The sequence below is a fragment of the Podarcis gaigeae genome, assembly GCF_964106915.1.
Source record: "Podarcis gaigeae genome assembly, chromosome: 16".
Taxonomy (NCBI): Eukaryota; Metazoa; Chordata; class Lepidosauria; order Squamata; family Lacertidae; genus Podarcis; species Podarcis gaigeae.
The window spans coordinates 4763722-4784126 of NC_139693.1; the positions used below are offsets into that span (position 1 = coordinate 4763722).

At 46.7% G+C, this 20405-nt stretch overlaps 2 protein-coding genes across 2 annotated transcripts in view; both read right to left on the minus strand.

Annotated features, from left to right (window-relative positions):
- Positions 1 to 1780: 1780 nt before the first annotated feature.
- Positions 1781 to 14224, minus strand: ECM1 (extracellular matrix protein 1). The gene is made up of 7 exons (XM_083715875.1): positions 14088 to 14224; positions 9160 to 9261; positions 7970 to 8313; positions 5724 to 6161; positions 4979 to 5199; positions 3301 to 3388; positions 1781 to 3006 (listed from the first exon to the last, which is right to left on the minus strand). The coding sequence occupies exons 1-7, from the start codon at positions 14155 to 14157 to the stop codon at positions 2827 to 2829; spliced, it is 1443 nt and encodes a 480-aa protein (XP_083572001.1). The 5' UTR covers positions 14158 to 14224; the 3' UTR covers positions 1781 to 2826.
- Positions 14202 to 20405, minus strand: part of TARS2 (threonyl-tRNA synthetase 2, mitochondrial) — a 49486-nt gene continuing 43282 nt past the window's right edge. The window contains exon 19 of the mRNA XM_083715681.1: positions 14202 to 14297. The gene's annotated coding sequence lies outside the window, so the exon portion shown is untranslated. The remainder of the gene's footprint in view (positions 14298 to 20405) is intronic.

Consider the following 20405-nt stretch of genomic DNA (forward strand, 5'->3'; position numbering starts at 1 on the left):
TCCTTCTTTGGAGGTCTTTAAGCAGAGGCTTGACAACCATATGTCAGGAGTGCTCTGATGGAGTTTCCTGCTTGGCAGGGGGTTGGACTCGATGGCCCTTGTGGTCTCTTCCAACTCTATGATTCTATGATTCTAACTACCTCAGTGAGAGGGTATTCTGTAGTTTTAGAAGCCACGAAGAAGTGCTGTTTTGGAAGCAGCACAAATATGGCCAGTCCCCTCTATTTGAAAAAATAAAATCTAGCATGTCTTGCTCATTCATTCATTCTCTCTCTCACACACTAACCGGTCATGTGTTTGGATGTATTTTGACATATCCACATATTTAAAAAAGATTAGAAGGGACAGATTTGGAAATCGTATTACAAAGGCAATTTGTTTTGGGGTGCATGTGCCAGAATAGCAGGGCAAGACTATGCTGCAAGCTGCAGGGCCAAAGTCTAGATCCTGGAGCCTTGTTAGCAGCTTGGTCAACCGGAAGAGAGATGCTGAATCCTGGGCATATTCGGGGCCTGTGTGTTCTTGTTGCTGGGTGTGTATTTAACGGTCACCTTTTGCCCACTGCCACACAGTGTGATGCCCTGGTGGTCGAGATGGCAGTCAAGAGGTCAGAGATCAGCACTGTACATGAGAGGGAGGTCAGGGAAATTGGGTGTTGGTGGGGAGAGGGGCACAGAAGCTAGAAAAATGTCTTGCGTGCCCCACACCTGCAACGGTTTCCCATCTTTCTGTACACAAGTGTGACTCCCCCCACACACCAAGAATTGGAAGCATTTGCACTGCATTCTTCTCTCCCTGCCTGCCTCACCACAAAGTACTTTCAGCTTCATAAATCAGTTTGCTTCCATTTTTGTGTCTTGACGGAATCCACATCTCTCTCATTTTCTCTCCCTCCCCGTCCAGCCGCAGTCCCTGGTTGATGAGCTGCTCTGCTACAAGCGTTCCGAGGACCAGATAGAGCTGAAGGAAAAGCAGCTCTCCACCATGCGAGTCGACGTCTGCAGCACCGAGACCCTGAAGTGCTTGAAAGGTGCAGTGCACAGGCGGGACTGGGCATTGGATTTCCCTTAAGCCACGTTGCCTTAAGAACTGCCCGAACCCTTACATATCCCTGCCTGTATACAAATACACACACGTCTATCCTCCCATGACCACCACCAAGGTGTAGGGTCAATGGCTTGTCTTCACAAAGTTCTGCTCAGAGTATATCCAGAGTAGTTAGATCTACTAACTTAATTGGGTCTGCTCTGAAGATCTCCCAGGCTGGGAGGAGAAAAGGAAGCTCCCAGGTGAGAGATGGGAGGGTGTCACACACCTTCTGTGTGAGACAAGAATTAAAATCTACTTTTGAGAGAGGGCTTTGTATTGTATTCTAATTTCTCTCTCTTTTCTTTCACTTTGTTGTTGTTTTGTTTTGTAGTTTTATTTAGATGACACGGAGCAATGGATCCAAACTACAAGAAAGAAGATTCCACCTCAACATTAGGAAGAACTTCCTGACAGTAAGAGCTGTTCGACAGTGGAATTTGCTGCCAAGGAGTGTGGTGGAGTCTCCTTCTTGGAGGTCTTTAAGCAGAGCCTTGACAACCATATGTCAGGAGTGCTCTGATGGTGTTTCCTGCTTGGCAGGGGGTTGGACTCGATGGCCCTGGTGGTCTCTTCCAACTCTATGATTCTATGATTCTATGACCAGGAACAGAGCTGGTAGACCATTCCGACTCCCCCCCCCCAATTTCCCCAAATATATAAGTAAAATAAAGAAGTCAGATAAAGGAAAGGATTCATCTAAAAAGTGGTTTATTAGAGCCCTTTGCCTTGGGCAGATATCCATCCATACAAGCGCTTCACTATGATATGAAAACATGTTCTGTGAGCTCAGTTACAGCTGGGAAACAAAGATCGAGATGCAATGGTGTGACTTGGCAGAATAACCCACAAACTCCCCTGTACAGTGTTTCCTTCTGGGCTAGTGTGTTTTCTGGGCATGTTTCAATAACCATTACACCAAACCAACCCTTCCCTTGTTATTTTATCCACTGTCCCCACCATCATTCCTGATTGCTAGAGCCTTGTTAGTAGGGCTGTACCTGCCTAAGATCAGCAGAAAAGCTACTCAGAAATAGAAGTTCCCCTTCTCCAGTCCTTCAGGCTCTGTGCTCCTGCTCTACTTTCTTCACTAAAAAACCCAAAGCATTGGAACCCATCTACCTAACTGGAGACCATCCTGATCAACTTAAGTTTTGCACAAATCCAAAAGCAGACTTTTTGGAACAGAAGGCAAAGCTCCAAATAACGATGGCGACAAAGACCCTCCAGATATCTCATGAAGATCTGGAGGTGTCTGGTTTGAAGGGAATGGATTAAACTTTGCCAGTTGGCCAATGTGGTTGTGGGGGGAGGAGGAGGCACTCCATAGCAAGAGAAATCCTCTCTCTGCTTTCTCCCAAACTCCCATTTTGAATCAAAACGCCTTTTAGCACTTTGGTGACGGAAGACAAAAATCAGACAGAACTTTTTCTTTTAAAAAAAGGACTGAGATGTTTTTCTTGGGTCGTGACTGCCTAGAATTTAAAGTGCGTACCAGTGAGGGCTTCCAGAGGCCCCCTTAGTGAGAGGTCAGTGTGTGCAGATTGCTTTTCGCTCCCCACCCCCCACTCTGCTTTGTCTTGGGGAGGGAGCAACGTCTTAGATAGTTGATAGTCTATAGGTCAGGGAAGCAGCTAACCCACTTCCCGGAAGCATGGAACTGGAACCAGCCAGAGAGAGGAGAGGACAGAGGAAGGGAAGAGGCGCATTTCAGCAGTAGGGGGCGAGTCTGTTTCTGATTCACACGGACGGCACCGTTGGGCGGGTGATCTGCACGGAACTGGCGAGAGACACGTTGTTCAGGTAGTTGGCGTTGAAGCAGTTGCTCTGGGCCTCGCCCTCCAACTGGGAACAACATTTCTTGGGGTCTTTCCACGTTTTCTTCTGGGAGCTGCAGAGTGCCACAATGAACTGGGATTTCTGCAGGGAGAAGAAATAACCACATAAAGTTAAAGGATCAAGGATGTCAGTGTTACTCTCTTTTCTGAAACGGTGGGACATCATTGCCACCCATCACCACCTGGAGGGTCACAGGTCCCCATCCCTCGTTTATAGACAGAGGAGGGAGGGGTGAAACACAAGTTAAAAGCAGAACCCCTCGTGCTCAGCTCATACTAGGCTGCTCCTAAATCAAGATCCTTGCCAACAACCCCCCCCCAACCCTTGCCTTGTTCTTTACAGATTAATAGCTGCTTCCTCCAACCGATTACTCACCACATCCTCAGCACACTGTGTCCTCTCACTGCCCTGCAACTTGCAACAGGGTTCTGTGATGTTCTGGACCAAAGCAGGGATGTTTTTCCTGGAGAACAATGTGAAAAAGTTGGGGGGGGGGTTGTGGTTATAAAAATATACTAACGGAAAATACCCTGCAATTCGGCAAGGACAGTTAAATATTTATGCCAGGCATAAGTCTTGATCGACACGTCAACCATTTCAGATGGCAAATTCTCTTCTTTCTTCCTCGAAATTTTCTATTATCTGTATTTAGAGACTGGCAACTCTATCACATTTCAGTTTCCCTCATTCAGTTCACCATGTTTCCACATCAGCTTGCAAATATTTTTTCCTTTAATGTCCTCACGAATGTTCATCAGAATTTCAGTGTGAATTTGTCCTAACATGCACATCTTTGCAAAGCAATTTCCTCTAGCATAATGCACACCTGTATGTTACATTCACTAAAATATGGGATTTTATTAGCTTACGTCAACAAAAAATTTGCAATTTTCTACACATTGCAAAATTTGAAGAAGCACGAATCTTGTCCGTGGTTCAATTCACATATCATTCCTGGAAGTGCAAATTGGGCTTATTTGAAAAAGCAAACAGGAGTGAATTTCTCTCCCATTCCTTCCTGTCTTCAGCTAATAAGACTACATAGACCGAAAGAGGAAGAGGATCTTGAACTGTAGACTGAGAATGGTTTGGGTAAGGGGGAGGAGAAGAGAGAAATCACTTTGGGTTTCAGCCACAAGGGGGAGCAACAACCCTAGGTCTGAATTAATTATCCAGCCTTCCTTAAATTAATTATTTCTGAACAGCACAGTTTAACTTTTTTAAAGATACACAGAAGGCTTGTTTGCTGCCTGCAAGCAAATGGTTGATACCAGGGGTGGCTGCAATCTCCGCAATCTATATTCTGCCCAGTTGGAATAACAGTCATTGCGTCTTTATACCACTTGCTACTGACAGATGCCCTTTTCACACTCCCACCTCACCCCCCTCCAGTATAGGAATTCTTAAACACACTTTTTCTAGCTGGAGAAGTGCATGGCACAAATCGGAAAACCAAACTTCTTCAGCCTCCCCTGAAATGTACTTCCCGACAGCCCAGCAGAAACCTGAAGCCCTCTTGATATTCCACTGCCTTCAGAAGTTGGGGAGTTCTGTGTGACAGCCCCTAAGTCAAGGAATTCCTTCCCCACAGAGCTGCGTCCAGCACCAACATTATGCAGTTTCTGCCATGTATTGGAAGAAGATGCACCTTTCAAACCTGGTCTTTCATACCTGATACAGTGGTACCTCAGGTTAAGTACTTAATTCGTTCCGGAGGTCCGTACTTAACCTGAAACTGTTCTTAACCTGAAGTACCACTTCAGCTAATGGGGCTCCTGCTGCCACCGCACCGCTGGAGCACGATTTCTGTTCTCATCCTGAAGCAAAGTTCTTAACCTGAAGCACTATTTCTGGGTTAGCGGAGTCTGTAACCTGAAGCGTATGTAACCTGAGGTACCACTGTATATATCTTTACAAGAGCCACCCTTTTCCTGTGGCTGCCACTTGTTGGAAACTGTTTGTGATACTGAACTTTAAATTGCTGTAGCTCGACCGGGGACCTGAAGGGGAAGGGCAGGTAAGTAACTGAAACGGAATAAATAACCATACTTACTGCTTGGTGAGAAGCGTGAATTGGCCACAGAGCGAGTCCAGGAGGTCTGGGGTGACCTGACTGAGGTTGACCTGTTGAATTTCCTGGTCGTAGGCTGGGTATGGAGCCAAATTGGCAAAGCAACCAAAACGGGCCTCCCCTGCAGGGACTTTACAGCAGAAGTGTGGCCTGGTCTTCACAGATAACTCCTGTTTGCAGTACTGGGTCAGAACCTTTTCCCACTGGAAAGGAAAGCAAAACGGGGAGGTCATGAGAGAGTGACACCCTCTAGAGGTGAATGAAAACCCATCCGTTTCTTGCAGCTCCTTGCGGTCTACCAGTCTTAAGTTCAGTTCTCATGAAAATTCGCCAGCACTTTCTTTTCAGTTCCTTCCTAATATGTACATTTTTGTATGCTACGTATGTGTTTGCAATTTCCCCAATACAAAGCATTTTTGCATTTGCTAATATAGACCATTATATGCACAATTTACGCATCTGTGTACCCGTTCCTTGGTTGGAAGAAGCGACAAACTTCCCAACGGTTAGCCTGCTGGGCTGCAAAATTCCAAAATGCCACACTGGGTGTTATCCCCAAATCAAGGACAAATCCTTCATTGTGAACTGCTCAGATACTTTGGCTGCATGGGAGAGGCAGCTTGTGTTCAAAACAGACCATAAAGCATGGAATGCTGGGAGAGAAAGGGATGCTGGGAAAAGACCCAAGCAGGAGATTCCAGGAGTCCCTCCTGACTCACTCACTCACCCCTTTGCGGGCACAGACGGCATCCTCCTTTCGGCAACATTTCTTAAACTCATTTTCCAAGCGGTTCACAGCCTGGGCTCGGCGCACCAACCAGCCAAAATGTGACTTTGGAAAGATGCTGGCCAGGTAGGTGGGCCGGAATTTACGCAGCTTGCAAATATTTTTGATGTTGGCGCTGGTGGGCTCTCCAGGAGGAAAGGTGACCTCTAGAAGCTTCAGTGGGTTGACCTGCTCTGAGGGTTTGCACTGGGAAGGATTGCTGCAGGTGACCGGCTGTGATGGACCTTGACCATCAGAGCTCTTGAAGTCATAATTCGGGAAGAGGGAATCCTCGTCAAAGCAGCGATCCCGACTGGCACCTTCCAGCATGCAGCAGTGGTAAGGCTTGGTCTTTGTCGAGAATTCCGCGTCGCAGAACTGCTCCAGAACATCTGACCACTGGAGCAGGGTGGGGAGAGATGAACGGATCAATCAGATGGTGAACCAGAGTTTTTATAGTCTGGGCCCAAACTCAAGAGTCTGCTTTTGATACCACATGTCTGTCTGTCTGTCCTGGGATGTGCAAGGCAGCACCATACTGAGAAGAGGACAAATACTGGCTGTGTAAAGCAGGGGTCAGAAAACTTTCAGCAGGGGGCCGGTCCACTGTACCTCAGACCTTGTGGGGAGCCGGACTATATTGGGGGGGGGGGATGATGCAAGAGCCCCACGAGCCCCGGTGGCTGCTTACCTGTGTCTTGAGAGCGGCAGGGGCTGGTGGCAGCAGAGGGATGATGAGCTCCGGAGAGGGGCTGCTTAAAATGGCAGCCGCTTGAGCGCAGCTGCTGCTGGCACCAACAAAGCCCAGCCCCCTTCCTCCTCTAGGCAGGGCAGGGAGAAACCAGGAGGAGAGAGGGAGGAGGAGCTGCCACTGCCGCCATGTGAGGGAGAGGGAAGGAGAGGGAAAGAAAACGCGCATTGGCGATCCATGTGGCGATCCCCAGACCGTCCACAGGCTGGATCCAGAAGGCAATTGGGCCTGATCTGGCCCACGGGCCTTAGTTTGCCGACCCATGGTATAAAAAGTGACTTTGCCTCAATCACAGCATGCCCTACCAACAGATCTGGAGGGAGAGAAGCAGCTTCAAAAGCTAACCTTGAGAGACCAAATCTGTGCAAAGTTGTGTGGACCCCAAAAGCCCTTTGAAAGGAGTCCCACTAGAGTCCCACAGAGGCTTGGTTTTATGCTGCAACCTTTGAAAAGCTGAGGATGCGTCATACAAAGGCATTGTTGGCCTTCACAACCAGTGCAGTATCTGAGCATGTCACAACCACCACCGAGGGGTATGCTATACTACATACACACAGCCCAGACAAAATCTCATCAGATCTCAGTTGTGTAGAAGTCACCTTTTACAGAATAGAATACCTCTCTGCATTACTCCTACTGCATGAGGAAATACAATGGCTTAGCCACAGATGTTCCCAACCCTGATAAGAGCATAAGATTAACAAATTTGGGGTGAGAATGATCAGACCTTAGAGACTGGGATTGAGCCAACTATCCCTTTTTTAAAAGGTTCCCACCAAAATGCTCCGTAGGGCATGTTCAGCACTCACAAAATCCATGCATGCAAGACTCTTCCTGCCTTTTAAAAAAACAGTGGAAAGAATTCAAGCTCAAAACCAGTCTTTCCAAGGAGAGATAAAGAGTCGGACACGACTAGACGACTAAACAACAACAAAAATATGCCTAAGAGCAGCAGCCCCCGCCCCCACAAGGTATTACAGCAGTTGCCATATTTGTCAGACCAACAGCGACAATGGTAGATCAGATGTCGGACTACAACTCCAATCAGCCCTTACTCAGCATGGCTGGGTGACGGTGGGAGCTGGATTCAGGCAACAACTGGAGGGCCACAAATGTTTTCCAACCCTGATAGACACGTAAGATTTACAGATCTGGGTTGAGAACTGTCAGCCTGCAGAGACTGGGACCGAACCAACAGTCCCTTTTTAAACGTTTTCACCAAAATTCTCAGTAGGGTGATTTCAACACCGAAGAAAGGTTTTTTAGACTTTCCCAAAAATATAAATAAATGGTGGAAAGAATTCAAGCTCAAAACCAGTTTTCCAAAGAGCGGCTAGGAACATAATGTGTCTTAGGAGTTGCAGCTCCTGCCCTGTAATGTACCTAAGAAAAGTGCACCCGTTATCACAGCAATGTCATTTTTGTCAGACCAGGAACAACAACGCAAGCAACTCACCACACTCTGGCAGCAAGGAAGCTTCTCGCTGTCGGGCAGCTTGCAGCACTGGCCCACCCCGGACTCCATGTTGTTGAGGGCATCTCCCTGGCGGCTGAGGTGACTGAAACCCGTCTGGGGCACATTCCAGGGCCCGTAGTAGAGCTTGCTCCTCCCTTCATTGCAGATGTTGCCAATATTACTGATGTTAGGTTGGGCAGGTGGGAATTCGTCCAGTCTGTAGCGAGGGGGGAGCCGGGTGCACCCGAAGGCACTGCTGCAGCTGGGCCTCCTGCCCCTTGGGCTGAGGGGAGAGGATAACCGTGTCTGGGGCTCTCCATTGACTAGCAGCGGGAGATCAAACTCTGGGGAAGAGAGGGATGGAAATAAAAATGGCACACTCACACCTCACATGCATTAGCTGGGAAGTGCCCGTTTCGAAACTAAACCTTTAAATATTTCTAATTTTTTCTTTTATTATCTTGGAGGCAGGGGAAGTATAAGTCTATGAACGTTCTTTCTTACTCTATGGGAGATTTCATTATCAGGTGCCATGTAAAGATAAATGCAGGTGTTTGAGAATTTCCGAGACATCAGCAGTCGTTATTTGGGTCGCTGTGTGGTGATACATTTCCCTTCAGACTGGTGCTCTGGGTTAAACCACAGAGCCTAGGACTTGCCGATCAGAAGGTCGGCGGTTCAAATGCCCACGACAGGGTAAGCTCCCGTTGCTCGGTCTCTGCTCCTGCCAACCTAGCAGTTCAAAAGCACATCAAAGTGCAAGTAGATAAATAGGTACCGCTCGGGTGGGAAGGTAAACGGCGCTTCTGTGTGCTGCTCTGGTTCTCCAGAAGTGGCTTAGTGCTGCTGGCCACATGACCCGGAAGCTGTACGCTGGCTCCCTTGGCCAATAAAGCGAGATGAGTGCCACAACCCCAGAGTCGGTCACGACTGGACCTAATGGTCAGGGGTCCCTTTACCTTTACCTTAGAGTTGGAAGGAATCACAAGGCTCAAACCCTGAAATTAGGAGTCTCATGCTGTACTGACTGAGCTACCCCAGGTTGGTATTACCTATTCAAAACAAATACATCAATCTGTCCCTGTCTCTTCTTGCACAGCCCAAGGTTTTCTGAATAACCTTTTCCTGGAGAAACTGGCCCCAATCCCCAGCATGGATTGTAATTAGAATGGAGAACCTTGAACCCTCACCTTCCAGTTCATCATTATCTAGTGTCCTCTGAAGCAGAACCTCCCGTGGGATCTCGGCCGGAGGGATTTCCTCTTGGAGAATTGGCTTCCCAAGTTCAATAACTAAAGAGAGAATTGGGGAGGAGGGATTAGAAGATGTTTTTAAGCAACAACAACATTTTTTACTGAATTGATACCCCTGCCTTTCATCTCTAAGGATTCCAGGGTGGCAAACAGACACACAATTTAAAAACAAAGCAAAAAAATGTTGTAAAACAGAACATTCTAAAAAAAATAAATTAAAAACAGTTTCACTTGAAAACATGCTTCCATCTAACAATCATGGGGTTGCCAGGACCTATATCAGCAAAGTCAAACTAGATCCAGCATCACAAATTCCCCCCCTTATTTAATTTGGGACTTCTCAAGAGCATATAGTCTTGGTTTGCAAGGACAAAATAAAGTTTGGCAAAAAGCAATAGCAATGGGACGGAGCACCTGCTTGGCATGCAGAAGTTCCCAAGTTCAATTCCTGACATCTCTAGGTAGGGCTGGGAATTCCCCCTGCCTGAAACACTGGAAAGCCTCTGTCGGGCATTTGTAAACAATACTGAGCTAGAGGGATCAATGTTCTGACTCGGCATAGACAGCTTCCTAACTTTTTTCCTTCCTATCTTTTTTCAGAACCATGAGGACTGGAGCCTTACTTTATTTTAAAGGGGCAGTGCCATGGCTCAATAGCAGGTACGCTGAACCGCAACTCCAGAGTGGAAGTGGTGTGTTGATCAGGAAGTTGCACAAATACCGAAACAATAATTGTACCCTGTACTTGGAGAATTCAGAACTTGGCCCCCAGGGCATCAAGGCCTAATTAAAACAAGCAACCATAGCACAAGAATGTGACTTCCTTCATATTTGACTTAAGCCATGTGGCCACTCTGCCCAGATTTGGTTGGGGCAGAGCTCAAATAGAAGGGAGATTTTGATTGAGGCCGGTCCTACTATTAGACGTGGCTGCCTCTGGTGGCAGGTAGACAGCGGCAAGGAGGTGTTGGCCCCAAGTTTCTGTGTGAGCAGTGGAGGATACTGACCTATGGGTGGTATCAAACCAAGTTCTAGTCAAAGTAGACCTATTGAAAATGGTGGGCTTAGCTTAGTCATGCCCATTCAATTTCAATGGGTCTACTCCGAGTAGGATTAACACTGAACACACAACCCCAATATTTTAAATTGTTTTGCCCAGGGGCCTCATTGTGTGGGATAGATTTTTTTTTTTAAGTAGATTTGGAAATCAGAATACAAAAATGATTTAGCACACGTTGCCAGCTCCAGCAAAACTGCTTTTATGGGCGGGAAGGCCAGCCATGTGCTGCCGGAACCAAATATTTCTTGCTACAGTTAATCAGCCTGGTTAATCAACTTCCTCTTGTCAATTACAAGTGCAGTTCTCATGGATGAGTAAGCACAATCAATTCCAAAAGAAGAGGAAGTCAATACACTCTGCCACCCGCTAATTAACACTTGCGGCAATGATGGAAGTCTGGCTCGCTCCGTGGGGCCAGTTTCCTGGGCAGACTCAGCCTGACTACCTTATCTGTCTTGTACATATTTTGTCCTTGACTTCCTGTGAAGGTTTCTACCCGTTCTTTTGCAGCATAGCTCCTGCAGCTTCAAAAACAGGTGCTGGGCAGGCAGAGATTCTACAGGTGCAGCAATTGGGGGGGGGGCGGAGAGAGAGAGAAATGGCCCCTGTTGAGTTCTTCAGTTCCGCATCTGGCAGGCCACACAGATGCTTCTCTACCCCTGATCTATGTGATCACCTATATGTGCTATATGACATCACCACATTCAACATTTCATTGCAAGTCTCTGGCAAATGTGTGTCCTCCCATGTAATCTTCTTCTTTGGTGGTCACTCGGAGTCAAGTAAGATTGTCTTCCATAAACACAGTATCACATTGTGTAGGGTGTCAATAGTAACCAGGAAGGAAGGAGAATATTGCTGCATACACACCATACATTTTAAGCATACTTCCCCCCCCCCCCAAGAATCCTGGAAACTGTAGTTTACCTCAACACAGAACTATAATTCCCAGCACCCTTAACAAACTACAGTTCCCAGGATTCTTTGTGGGGAGTGATGTACTTTAAATGCATGTATGACGAGTCTAGTTGGTTTACGAACAGAACGAGAAAAGCCAGCTTATTCTTCTGGTCTTGCAGGGTGAGGTTGCCATTGTGGCAGGGAAAAGTCCTCTGGCATCAAGAGCTGCTTTAAGTTCTCTGCAAATAATGGCCTCAGAATCCACTCCCTGCTTAGGGAAGGCAAATATTGTATCATGCATGCCGAGGGAATGAGATCTAGAGGAAGCCACCCACCACAAGGTCTTGGGCTGCACCTGACTTGTGCATTCTTAACACGTACACCCCTTTTCAAAACAAGTAACAGTTCATTCTCACAGCCAGCGCAGCGCTTTTGTACAGTTTGCACAGCCCAAATCCCTGCTGGTTGCTCCTCGTGGCGAAAGAATGGCAGGCTGGTTGCACCATCATACCCTCACATCAAGGGAGGGGGTTCTAGGTTTGGTATGGACAGGCTTTAGGTTTGTGCGATCTACTTTGTGGTGTGTGGGGTTTTTTGTTTGTTTGTTTGTTTGTTTGTTTGTTTGTTTGTTAACTAAAAACCCCCGAAGTTTAACAACAAGAGACAGGTGCACAATAGAGACTGAGCCTAGTGGACATATGCTAAGAATTAAGGAACAAGGGTGTCTCTGGGCATGTACTGAGACCAGATGGTCAGTACTAGAATCAAGATAAGAAGTCCTTCCTTTCAAAATTCTACTTCTGGCCACCCTACCACCGAGCGTTCTTTTTCAGCATCTAATAGGGGGTGTTGGTGTTTGGGTCATTCTTGTTGTGGATCAGGAGCTCTTGCTGAACTACTGCAAATCACCCAGTAGGCCATGATAGACCTGCGCTGCTCCCAAGGATGCTACTGTTGAAAAGGTCTCTGTAGCCAATTGTTTATGCTGTGCAATTGGCCTGACCACACTGATGCTTTCAAACATCCCGGGTGATAAATAGCAGAGACTTCACTTCCTTCCTTCCCCGCAAGCCAGCTTGTCCTCCAAGCAATCACCAAGAAACGACAGACCTTCCAAATCGAACGACCAGCTTCTGCACTCCCTTTGTTTATTTTGAGGTTCGGGGGAACATGCAGTGCATGGTGGAAAATCAGAGCCACTGCGCTCCACTAGGCAGAGAACTAAGCTTGGAGACCTCAGAGGCCTGGATCTCAGGGCTTGGCTCTGCCATGGGACAAATTATCCAATGCCTCAGCCTCAGTTTTCCTCATATGTAAAATGGGAACATCTGTAGTAGCCTATCAGAAAGGGTTATTGTGAGGCACTGTTTTGGGTTCTGGGTTTTAAATTTTTGGTTGGGACACACACATGCATTTTGGGAGGGCTGTATTTTCTCTGTAACTCAAGATACCCACAGCATCTTGGACACAGCGGTACAGTACTATTCTTTACAATCTATTATGTTATGGTATGTGTCCCTTCAATCTAGAGTTGTTCTTTTATCTGATACTACTTCTTCTTTTTCCCCTCTTTTTTTTTGCAGAGGGAAGGAATCGTTTAAATTTTAAAACATTGCAACACAATTTGGCTGGAAAAAACCAACACCAAACAAGACGACAGATTTCACAAGGTTAATCAGGAGATTTTTCAGATCCAAAGCCAGTGTCACATTTTTTTCCAGTTAAAGCTACTGAAAATCATGATTTATCGCCCAGTTGTGCTAGATTTCACAATGCCTAGAGTGTTTGGGGGTTTTTGCCCGGAGGCCTTGAAAAAATTGTCAAATACTTAAGAGGGTCAGCAAGTGTGTAAATAATTGGTTTTTGGATCCCAGTCACAAGATGTGTTGTTTTGAAGCCTTATGCAGCCTGAGCCACTAAGACAACAGCAGTTCTGAAACACGATTAAGGAAAGAATAGCTTCTGGATCTGTGCTCAGAGAATAAAATGAGAGCTGTCTTGAAATTTCAAAAGGTAGGGAGACCCAAACCTTTGAGAAAACTGAGGTAGATTGCAGGCCTCAGAATGGCTTAATCTTTGATTTACATCTCAACAACGTTCAGGGAGTCTAAAGGAGATAACAGGGGCTGGTGTGTGTGTGTGTGTGTGTGTGTTTGTGTATGTGTACAGTATGCTGAAAGTTCTCTTGCCTGTGTATTCATACACCCTACATTTAAAGCACACAAGCCACGAATAATCCCGCGAAGTGTAGTTTGCCAACTCACAAAGCTACAAACCCCAGAACCCTAAACAAACTACAGTTTCCTCGGGGTGGGGGTGTGCCTGAAATGTGTGGTGCCTATGCAGCCAGCGGTTTTTCCCTGCAGTGACAATAAGGTGCTCTCTCTGAAACAGCTGGAAGGGGGGTGAGAAAAGGCAGTTTCAGAGAAGACTTGTACAAGCAGGGAAGGATCCAGAAATTTAAAATGTCCACCCCCCGCTTTATAGGAGCGTGGCACTAACACACATAAGGCTGTGTACATGCCATACATTTAAAGCACATGGCTCTCCCTACCCACAACTCCTGGGAACTGTAGTTTCTCAAGGGTGCTTGGAATTGTGAGCCTGTAAGGGGGCAAACTACATTTCCCATTTATAGAGGAATAAATGTGCTTTAAAGGTATGGTGCGTATGCAGTCTAATGCACCGGTTGTTCCCGGCTAACAGGCAGCACGGAGGGCGCGAGGAAAGTGCCAACCTGAAGCGCACTGCCGCCATGCCAGCTTGCAGATCTCGCTCGGCAGCTGTCACCTTGCCCTGCACACATCTGCCCTAGTTTGCAACAGGGAAAGGGAGGTCAGGAAACAAGTAAGCAAGCAAGGTCCCAACTTGTCATAGCTAGAGATGGGTTCTCGAGTAGGCTTACCTTCGGGCGCAAGAGTGGCGGATTGCGCCAGGACTAGCCAAGAGGCCAGGAAAAGGACCAGCATCTTCATAGCCGTCCCGAGTCAGGTGGCGTCTTGCTTCTCTCAGGGGTTGTGACTCCAGGTGGTTCCTCTCTGCTCCTTCTTCTTGCCTGAGCTGCTGTTTCTGCCGGTTTGCTGGCTGCTGCTGTGCTCTTTTATAAGGCTGGAGACTGGCAGGCGAAAACTGAGTCATTGGCTGACGTAGGGAGACACGCCCTGGGTGCTCATGAGCCAGCAACCCACTACCACCAAAACCACAACTGGAGGGGGTGGTGCAGGAGGAAAGAAAAACAGAGGTATTTTCCTCCTCCTCTCTGCCCCCTCCCCAACCTCAAGCCCAACCATGATTCCTTATTAAGGATCAGGTTTCAAAGCAACTGCTAACAGATAAATAAAAGAGGAAGGGAGAACATTCACCGCCTATTATGAAATTATCACCAGACCATTTCATAATACAGTACAAAGGAGTTGGGGGAGGTGATGAATACACCCTAATGCAAATCTGTTTAAAGAATGTGTTTGACTTTAGGGTTTTTTAAAAAAACCACACCCAAAAAAAACCACAAGCAAACCGGTTGCTGTTTTATCATTTCATCATGTTGCAGCTGATCTCTTTGTTGCAGAGACCCACCTGGTGGTGCAGAAGAAAGACTCAAAATAAGTAAATAATGTCTCTTCCCAACTCCCATCTCCACTCCCTACAAAATCAGGCGGTGCTTCTGAATAAAAGAACATGCAGTTGGGGACAGCCCGTAGTGCAGAGGTGGAGCATCTGTTTTGCATGCAGAACGACCCAGGCTCAGTCCCTTGAATTTCCCAGTACAGTGGTACCTCGGGTTAAGAACTTAATTCATTCTGGAGGTTTGTTCTTAACCCGAAACAGTTCTTAACCTGAGGTACCATTTTAGCTAATGGGGCCTACTGCTGCCGCCACCCCATTTATGTTCTCATCCTGAAGCAAAGTTCTTAACCCGAGGTACTATTTCTGGGTTAGCGGAGTCTGTAACCTGAAGCATCTGTAACCTGAAGTGTCTGTAACCCGAGGTACCACTGTACTGCAGGGACAGACCCCCTCATTTGAAACCCCAAAGAGCTGCTACCAGTCAGCTTAGAGACAATGCTAGACTTGATGGATCAAGTGTCTATTTCAGATTAAAGTAGTTTCCTGTTGTCCTGTTTAACTCAGAACCACAAGGACTAGAATCTTAGTTTTAGGGGAAGGGCTGTGATACATCACAACATTGTTCCCCCCTTTCTGACCTTCAAAAATATTTTTTTACTTAAGATGCCAATGCTGACAGATCCAGTTGTGAGTTACAGTTTTCCAAAGAAGTCACCTCATCTGTCTGATGTCCCACTGCCCACTGCTGAATGTGCTTGGCTGATATATTTTTCCAAGTTGAGATCTCCTTCGGATCAAACTTTGCAAAGAAGAAGAAAGTGTCTGGTCTGTTGATAGCAAAATGTCAACACTGCTTTGCAGAAAAAGAAGCCAGACTCAGCAAAACACTGGTGACCTGGGGTTATGGCTGTTGTTCCATTTCTAGCATGCCTGAAATTTAGTCCCAACAGAAACAGTAGCTGCTGCTGCTGTAACTAGAAAACAAGCCCCTGGCAACATCAAATGGTATATTTTAAGGGAGATAAGGCCTGCGCAGGCTTGCTAGAAGGGGATCTGTTATAGAACCAAGTGTGAGAAAACGCAACTCCTGATTCTTCTCTGTATTTGCAATTGGAACAAATGGTGGCAGAAATATCTCTCTCTCTCTCTCTCTCTCTCTCTCTCTGTGTGTGTGTGTGTGTGTGTGTGTGTGTGTGTGTGTTTGTGCTACACATAAAATCATCATGTTTGGGGGCATCAGTTTTTGTTTCGTTTGTTTTGTTTTTTTACTTGTGTCCATAGCGGCTTGGAACTCACAGCTCATGTGTTGTCTGAATGGTACAAGAAAGGCAAATCTCACATCAATTTTATTCTACTTTTAATAGAGGAAACAGCCAAAAGACCAGTGTAAAATAAAAATGATGATGATTTTTTAGCATAACAAATCCCTTGGACAGAGGAAGGTGTATATTCTGCATTTATAAGTTTAGCTGCAAATTCTGCATTTCTAAGAGGCCCAGAATCAGCTCTCTCATTTACCACCATCACCAAGTGAAAAAGTTTATCACCCTCAAGGCTGTGAAGAAGTTAGGTAAAAGGTAAAGGTACCCCTGCCCGTACGGGCCAGTCTTGACAGACTCTGGGGTTGTGCGCCCATCTCACTCAAGAGGCCAGGGGCCAGCGCTGTCCGGAGACACTTCCGGGTCACGTGGCCAGCGTGACATCGCTGCTCTGTCGAGCCAGAGCCGCACACAGAAACGCCGTTTACCTTCCCGCTGGTAAGCGGTCCCTATTTATCTACTTGCACCCGGAGGTGCTTTCGAACTGCTAGGTTGGCAGGCGCTGGGACCGAGCAGCAGGAGCGCACCCCACCGCAGGGATTCGAACCGCCGACCTTTCGATCGGCAAGTCCTAGGTGCTGAGGCTTTAACCCACAGCGCCACCTGCGTCCCTGTGTAAAATTGTGGCAATGAGTGCCAAAATCCCACTAACCAGAATAGGAGGCAGTGCTAGGTTTATTATGATCAGTACCCTGGCTTAAGGTAAAGGTAAAGGGACCCCTGACCATTAGGTCCAGTTGTGGCCGACTCTGGGGTTGTGGTGCTCATCTCGCTTTATTGGCCGAGGGAGCCGGCGTACAGCTTCCGGGTCATGTGGCCAGCAGGACTAAGCTGCTTCTGGCGAACCAGAGCAGCGCACGGAAATGCCGTTTACCTTCCCGCCGGCGCGGTACCTATTTATCTACTTGCACTTTGACGTGCTGTCAAACTGCTAGGTTGGCAGGAGCAGGGACTGAGCAACAGGAGCTCACCCCGTCACGGGGATTCGAACCACTGACCTTCTGATCGGCAAGTCTTAGGCTCTGTGGTTTAACCCACAGCGCCACCAGCGTCCCAACTCTGGCTTAGTGGAAGTCAAAACAAATGATCTGGATATTATAGGCACATTTGGATTCTTGGGATCGTGAACAGCTTCTCCCTGAATTATGATCTATTTTGATTGTGTACATGTTAAAACTTGTTACAAAAACTAGGGCTCTGCTGCAGAATTATGATGAAAGAGCAAATTGTATACCTCTCCATTGGGGAAGGGTTGTAAGTCAAGTGATAGTACATCTGCTTTGCATGCAAGAAGGCTCCAGATTCTGTCCACAGTGGCATTTACAGTTAGGCCTGGGAATATTTCCTACGTAAAACCCAGGAGAGCTGATACCAGTCAGGGTAAACATTACCAAGCTAGATATATCTACTTATAGGAACCGATTGCCTGGGGCTTCTCGTGGTGCTAGATGGACATTTAGCACTCAAAAGGGTTTCTCAAACTTTGTTGAAACTTTACTCCCCTTCCAAACGGTTTGCTCAATCTTCCTGGACGGATCTCTTTACGCCCACAGAGGCACCACAAGCACCAACTGCTTAGTGGGCGAGCATGTGAAAGACCTCGTGAACGGCAGCATATCTCCCTGCCGCCTACGTGTCGAGATCTGTGGATCTGGGTAATAGGGCCAGCCCTACCCTGGAACAGAACAGAGATGGTCACCTCACGGATCACATTTGGGTTGCCCTTGAAAGACATTCAACAGGTTCCATTATGTATACAGTGGTACAGTACCTCGGTTTCCAAACTCTTGGAAGTTGAATGTTTCAATTTTTGAACGCCGAAAACCCCAAAGTCACTGCTTTGGCTTTCGAACACTTTTCGGAAGTCGAATGTGCTTCCATATTGCGTTTTCCATAAGTAAATGCTTCCAGAAATGCATGCTTTGGTTTTTGAACGTTTCAGAAGTCGAGCAGTCTTCTGGAACGGATAACGTCTGAAAACCGAGGATTTTAAAAATCATGCATTATATATTTTTTCGATCTATAGAGGGCGCCATTTGGATGTTTTACCCTAGGCAACCCACCTTTGCAGTGTGAGCAGCCGCTTTAAAAAAATGGTTAGACCTCAAAGGCTAGAAACTTGGGTGAATTGGGGTTTTGAAGTAAACAGGAACTGGCCTGGCAATGTCTAGCACCCAGAAACACAACCCTCCATATTGAGAGACAGGACACCTTTGCTAGGGCAGAAAAACAATGCACCAATTCGAAATCTGGTGATACTTCAGAATTCTTACATGTAACCTTCTTGCAATTTGAGTTTTTCTTCAGGTCCAATCATTTCTTTAAGCCACTAATGGAAATCATTCAGTACCTAACGGGTGTTCCTCCTTCCCTTAAAATCTAATAAGGTCCACAATTCAAGAGGGCTCAGGTCGCAGTGGTAGACTATGAGCCTTGTATGGCAAAATAATAATAATAATAATAATAATAATAAACATTTCAATCTGTGCAGGTCCAACTAAAAGCACAGGGAAGGATACTCTCTGTCAGAGACTCCGTAGCTGTTGTCAGTCAAAGGAAATTACGCTAGGTTTGATCAGGGGCAGTGGCGTAGCGTGGGGGGTGCAGGGGGGGCCGGCCGCACCGGGCGCAACATCTGGGGGTTACGGTTAGGGGGCGCAAATCCACAGGTTAGGGGTCGCAAATCCACGGGTTAGGGGGTGCAAATGACTTGCCTTGCCCCGGGTGCTGACAACCCATGCTACGCCACTGATCAGGGGAGAGGAACAGTTTCCAGACCAAGGGCCACATTCACATCTGGGCAACCTTTCAGGGGCCACACCTTAGTGGTGGGTGAGGCCTGAGGCAAAAGTTGGTGAACAATAAGCTAATTTCCATGTATGTGAAGCAGGGCTGGTCAGGGTGTGGACTAGGGAGATGGGGCATGGCTTATGAGGTGGGAAGGGAGCTCAGTAGGGTCTAAAGGGCCAGGCATAGAGGCCTGGAGGGCCACCTTTGTCCCTTGGGCACCAATAGAGTGATCCAGCCTATAGCAGCTCCCTGTGTTCCCTGACTGGAAGATTAGAAAATAAAGAAACAGAGTGAGATTATACATCCAAATTTTCAGGGCGAGGGGAAATTAAAATAAAAAAGAGGATAACTGACAGACTGAGAGCTTTCCTCACCCACCTCCTCCCCACAAGCTTGCATTTTCAAACAGGGATGGATATTCCCAACATGCTTTGCTTGTGAACATCCCAGGAGTGAAGGAAATCGCCACAAAAAAAGAAAGAAAAAGGGAATTGTAGTTTACCCCCCCTACAGAGCTATAATTCCCAGCACCCTTAGACTAGTTCCCAGGATTCCTTGTGGTGGATATACTGCTGTTCTTATTATGCTATCCCGTTTGGGCACGCCAGCAAGCATGAATAAACGGGCAAATAAAGCAAAGCAAATAAATAAATAAAAACAACACAGCAGCCAGGAAGAGAAAAAAAATCAAAAACAACCGCCATCATTAAATGTTGTTAAATGAAGCCGCCAAGACTAGGATAGAGGTTGAATGAGCTCATTGTTTCCCTCGGTTGAGAAATAAGCCAGCTCCGATCCTAGGAAACCACCTGCTAAAACTGCTTATTTATGTGGGGAAAGGGGAGCGGGGGGGGGGGGGGGGAGGAAGAGTGTATTAAATGTGTGTTTTCTCACCCTCCCCATCTTCATGGCGTACGTGGTTAAAGTTGCAAGGCTAGGCCCTGCTTGCATTGTGGGACAGGAGCAATGAGGCAATAAGCTTGCTTTTTTAGAAGAAGGGAGATTAAAACTGACACATTCAGGGGATTAATTGCTCAGGTTGGAGGCTTTGAGCGCCGGGTGGAAAAAGGTGGAGGGGATGCCCGGTTTTTTGTAACCTACACTGTTAGCAGAGTTCCCAAAAGCGCACACTATGAAAGCAAGCTGCCTGGAAATTACAAGCTTTTAAAAACTTTTCTCATGTGGGGAATTGCCCATGGTTACTCCATGATGAGGACAATGCACTCTACACATGCCCAGAGGCACAAACCTAGCGGGAATCATTTCTTTACACGGATTTTCACACTCTTTCCATTCACAAAATGCCACCTCAGATGTGGTGGGGGTTATTAGGCGGAGAAAATGTCTTAAAAAGGCTGCCAAAATCACTACTAAGGAAACAGACTAGTCTGAGGAAATACTCTCTCCCATTGTGTTTAGAAACCTCCTTGAAGGGCAAAAGTAGTAAAAATTATTTTGCAAGGTTATGCTTTTTGAATCCACTGCCTGATCTTGTAAGATCAGAGAGAGATAAATTAAAATTACCGCATGTGGATATTTGGTGCCGG

Bases quoted from the DNA above. Each gene is read 5' to 3' on its own strand.
- ECM1 (XM_083715875.1), bottom strand. From the start codon at position 14,157: ATGAAGATGCTGGTCCTTTTCCTGGCCTCTTGGCTAGTCCTGGCGCAA. The intron at 8,314-9,159 runs GTGAGGGTTCAA...TCTCTTCCCCAG, and splicing joins AGATAATGATGAACTGGAAG to AGTTTGATCTCCCGCTGCTA. The intron at 3,007-3,300 runs GTGAGTAATCGG...TTCTCCCTGCAG, and splicing joins CACAGTGTGCTGAGGATGTG to AAATCCCAGTTCATTGTGGC.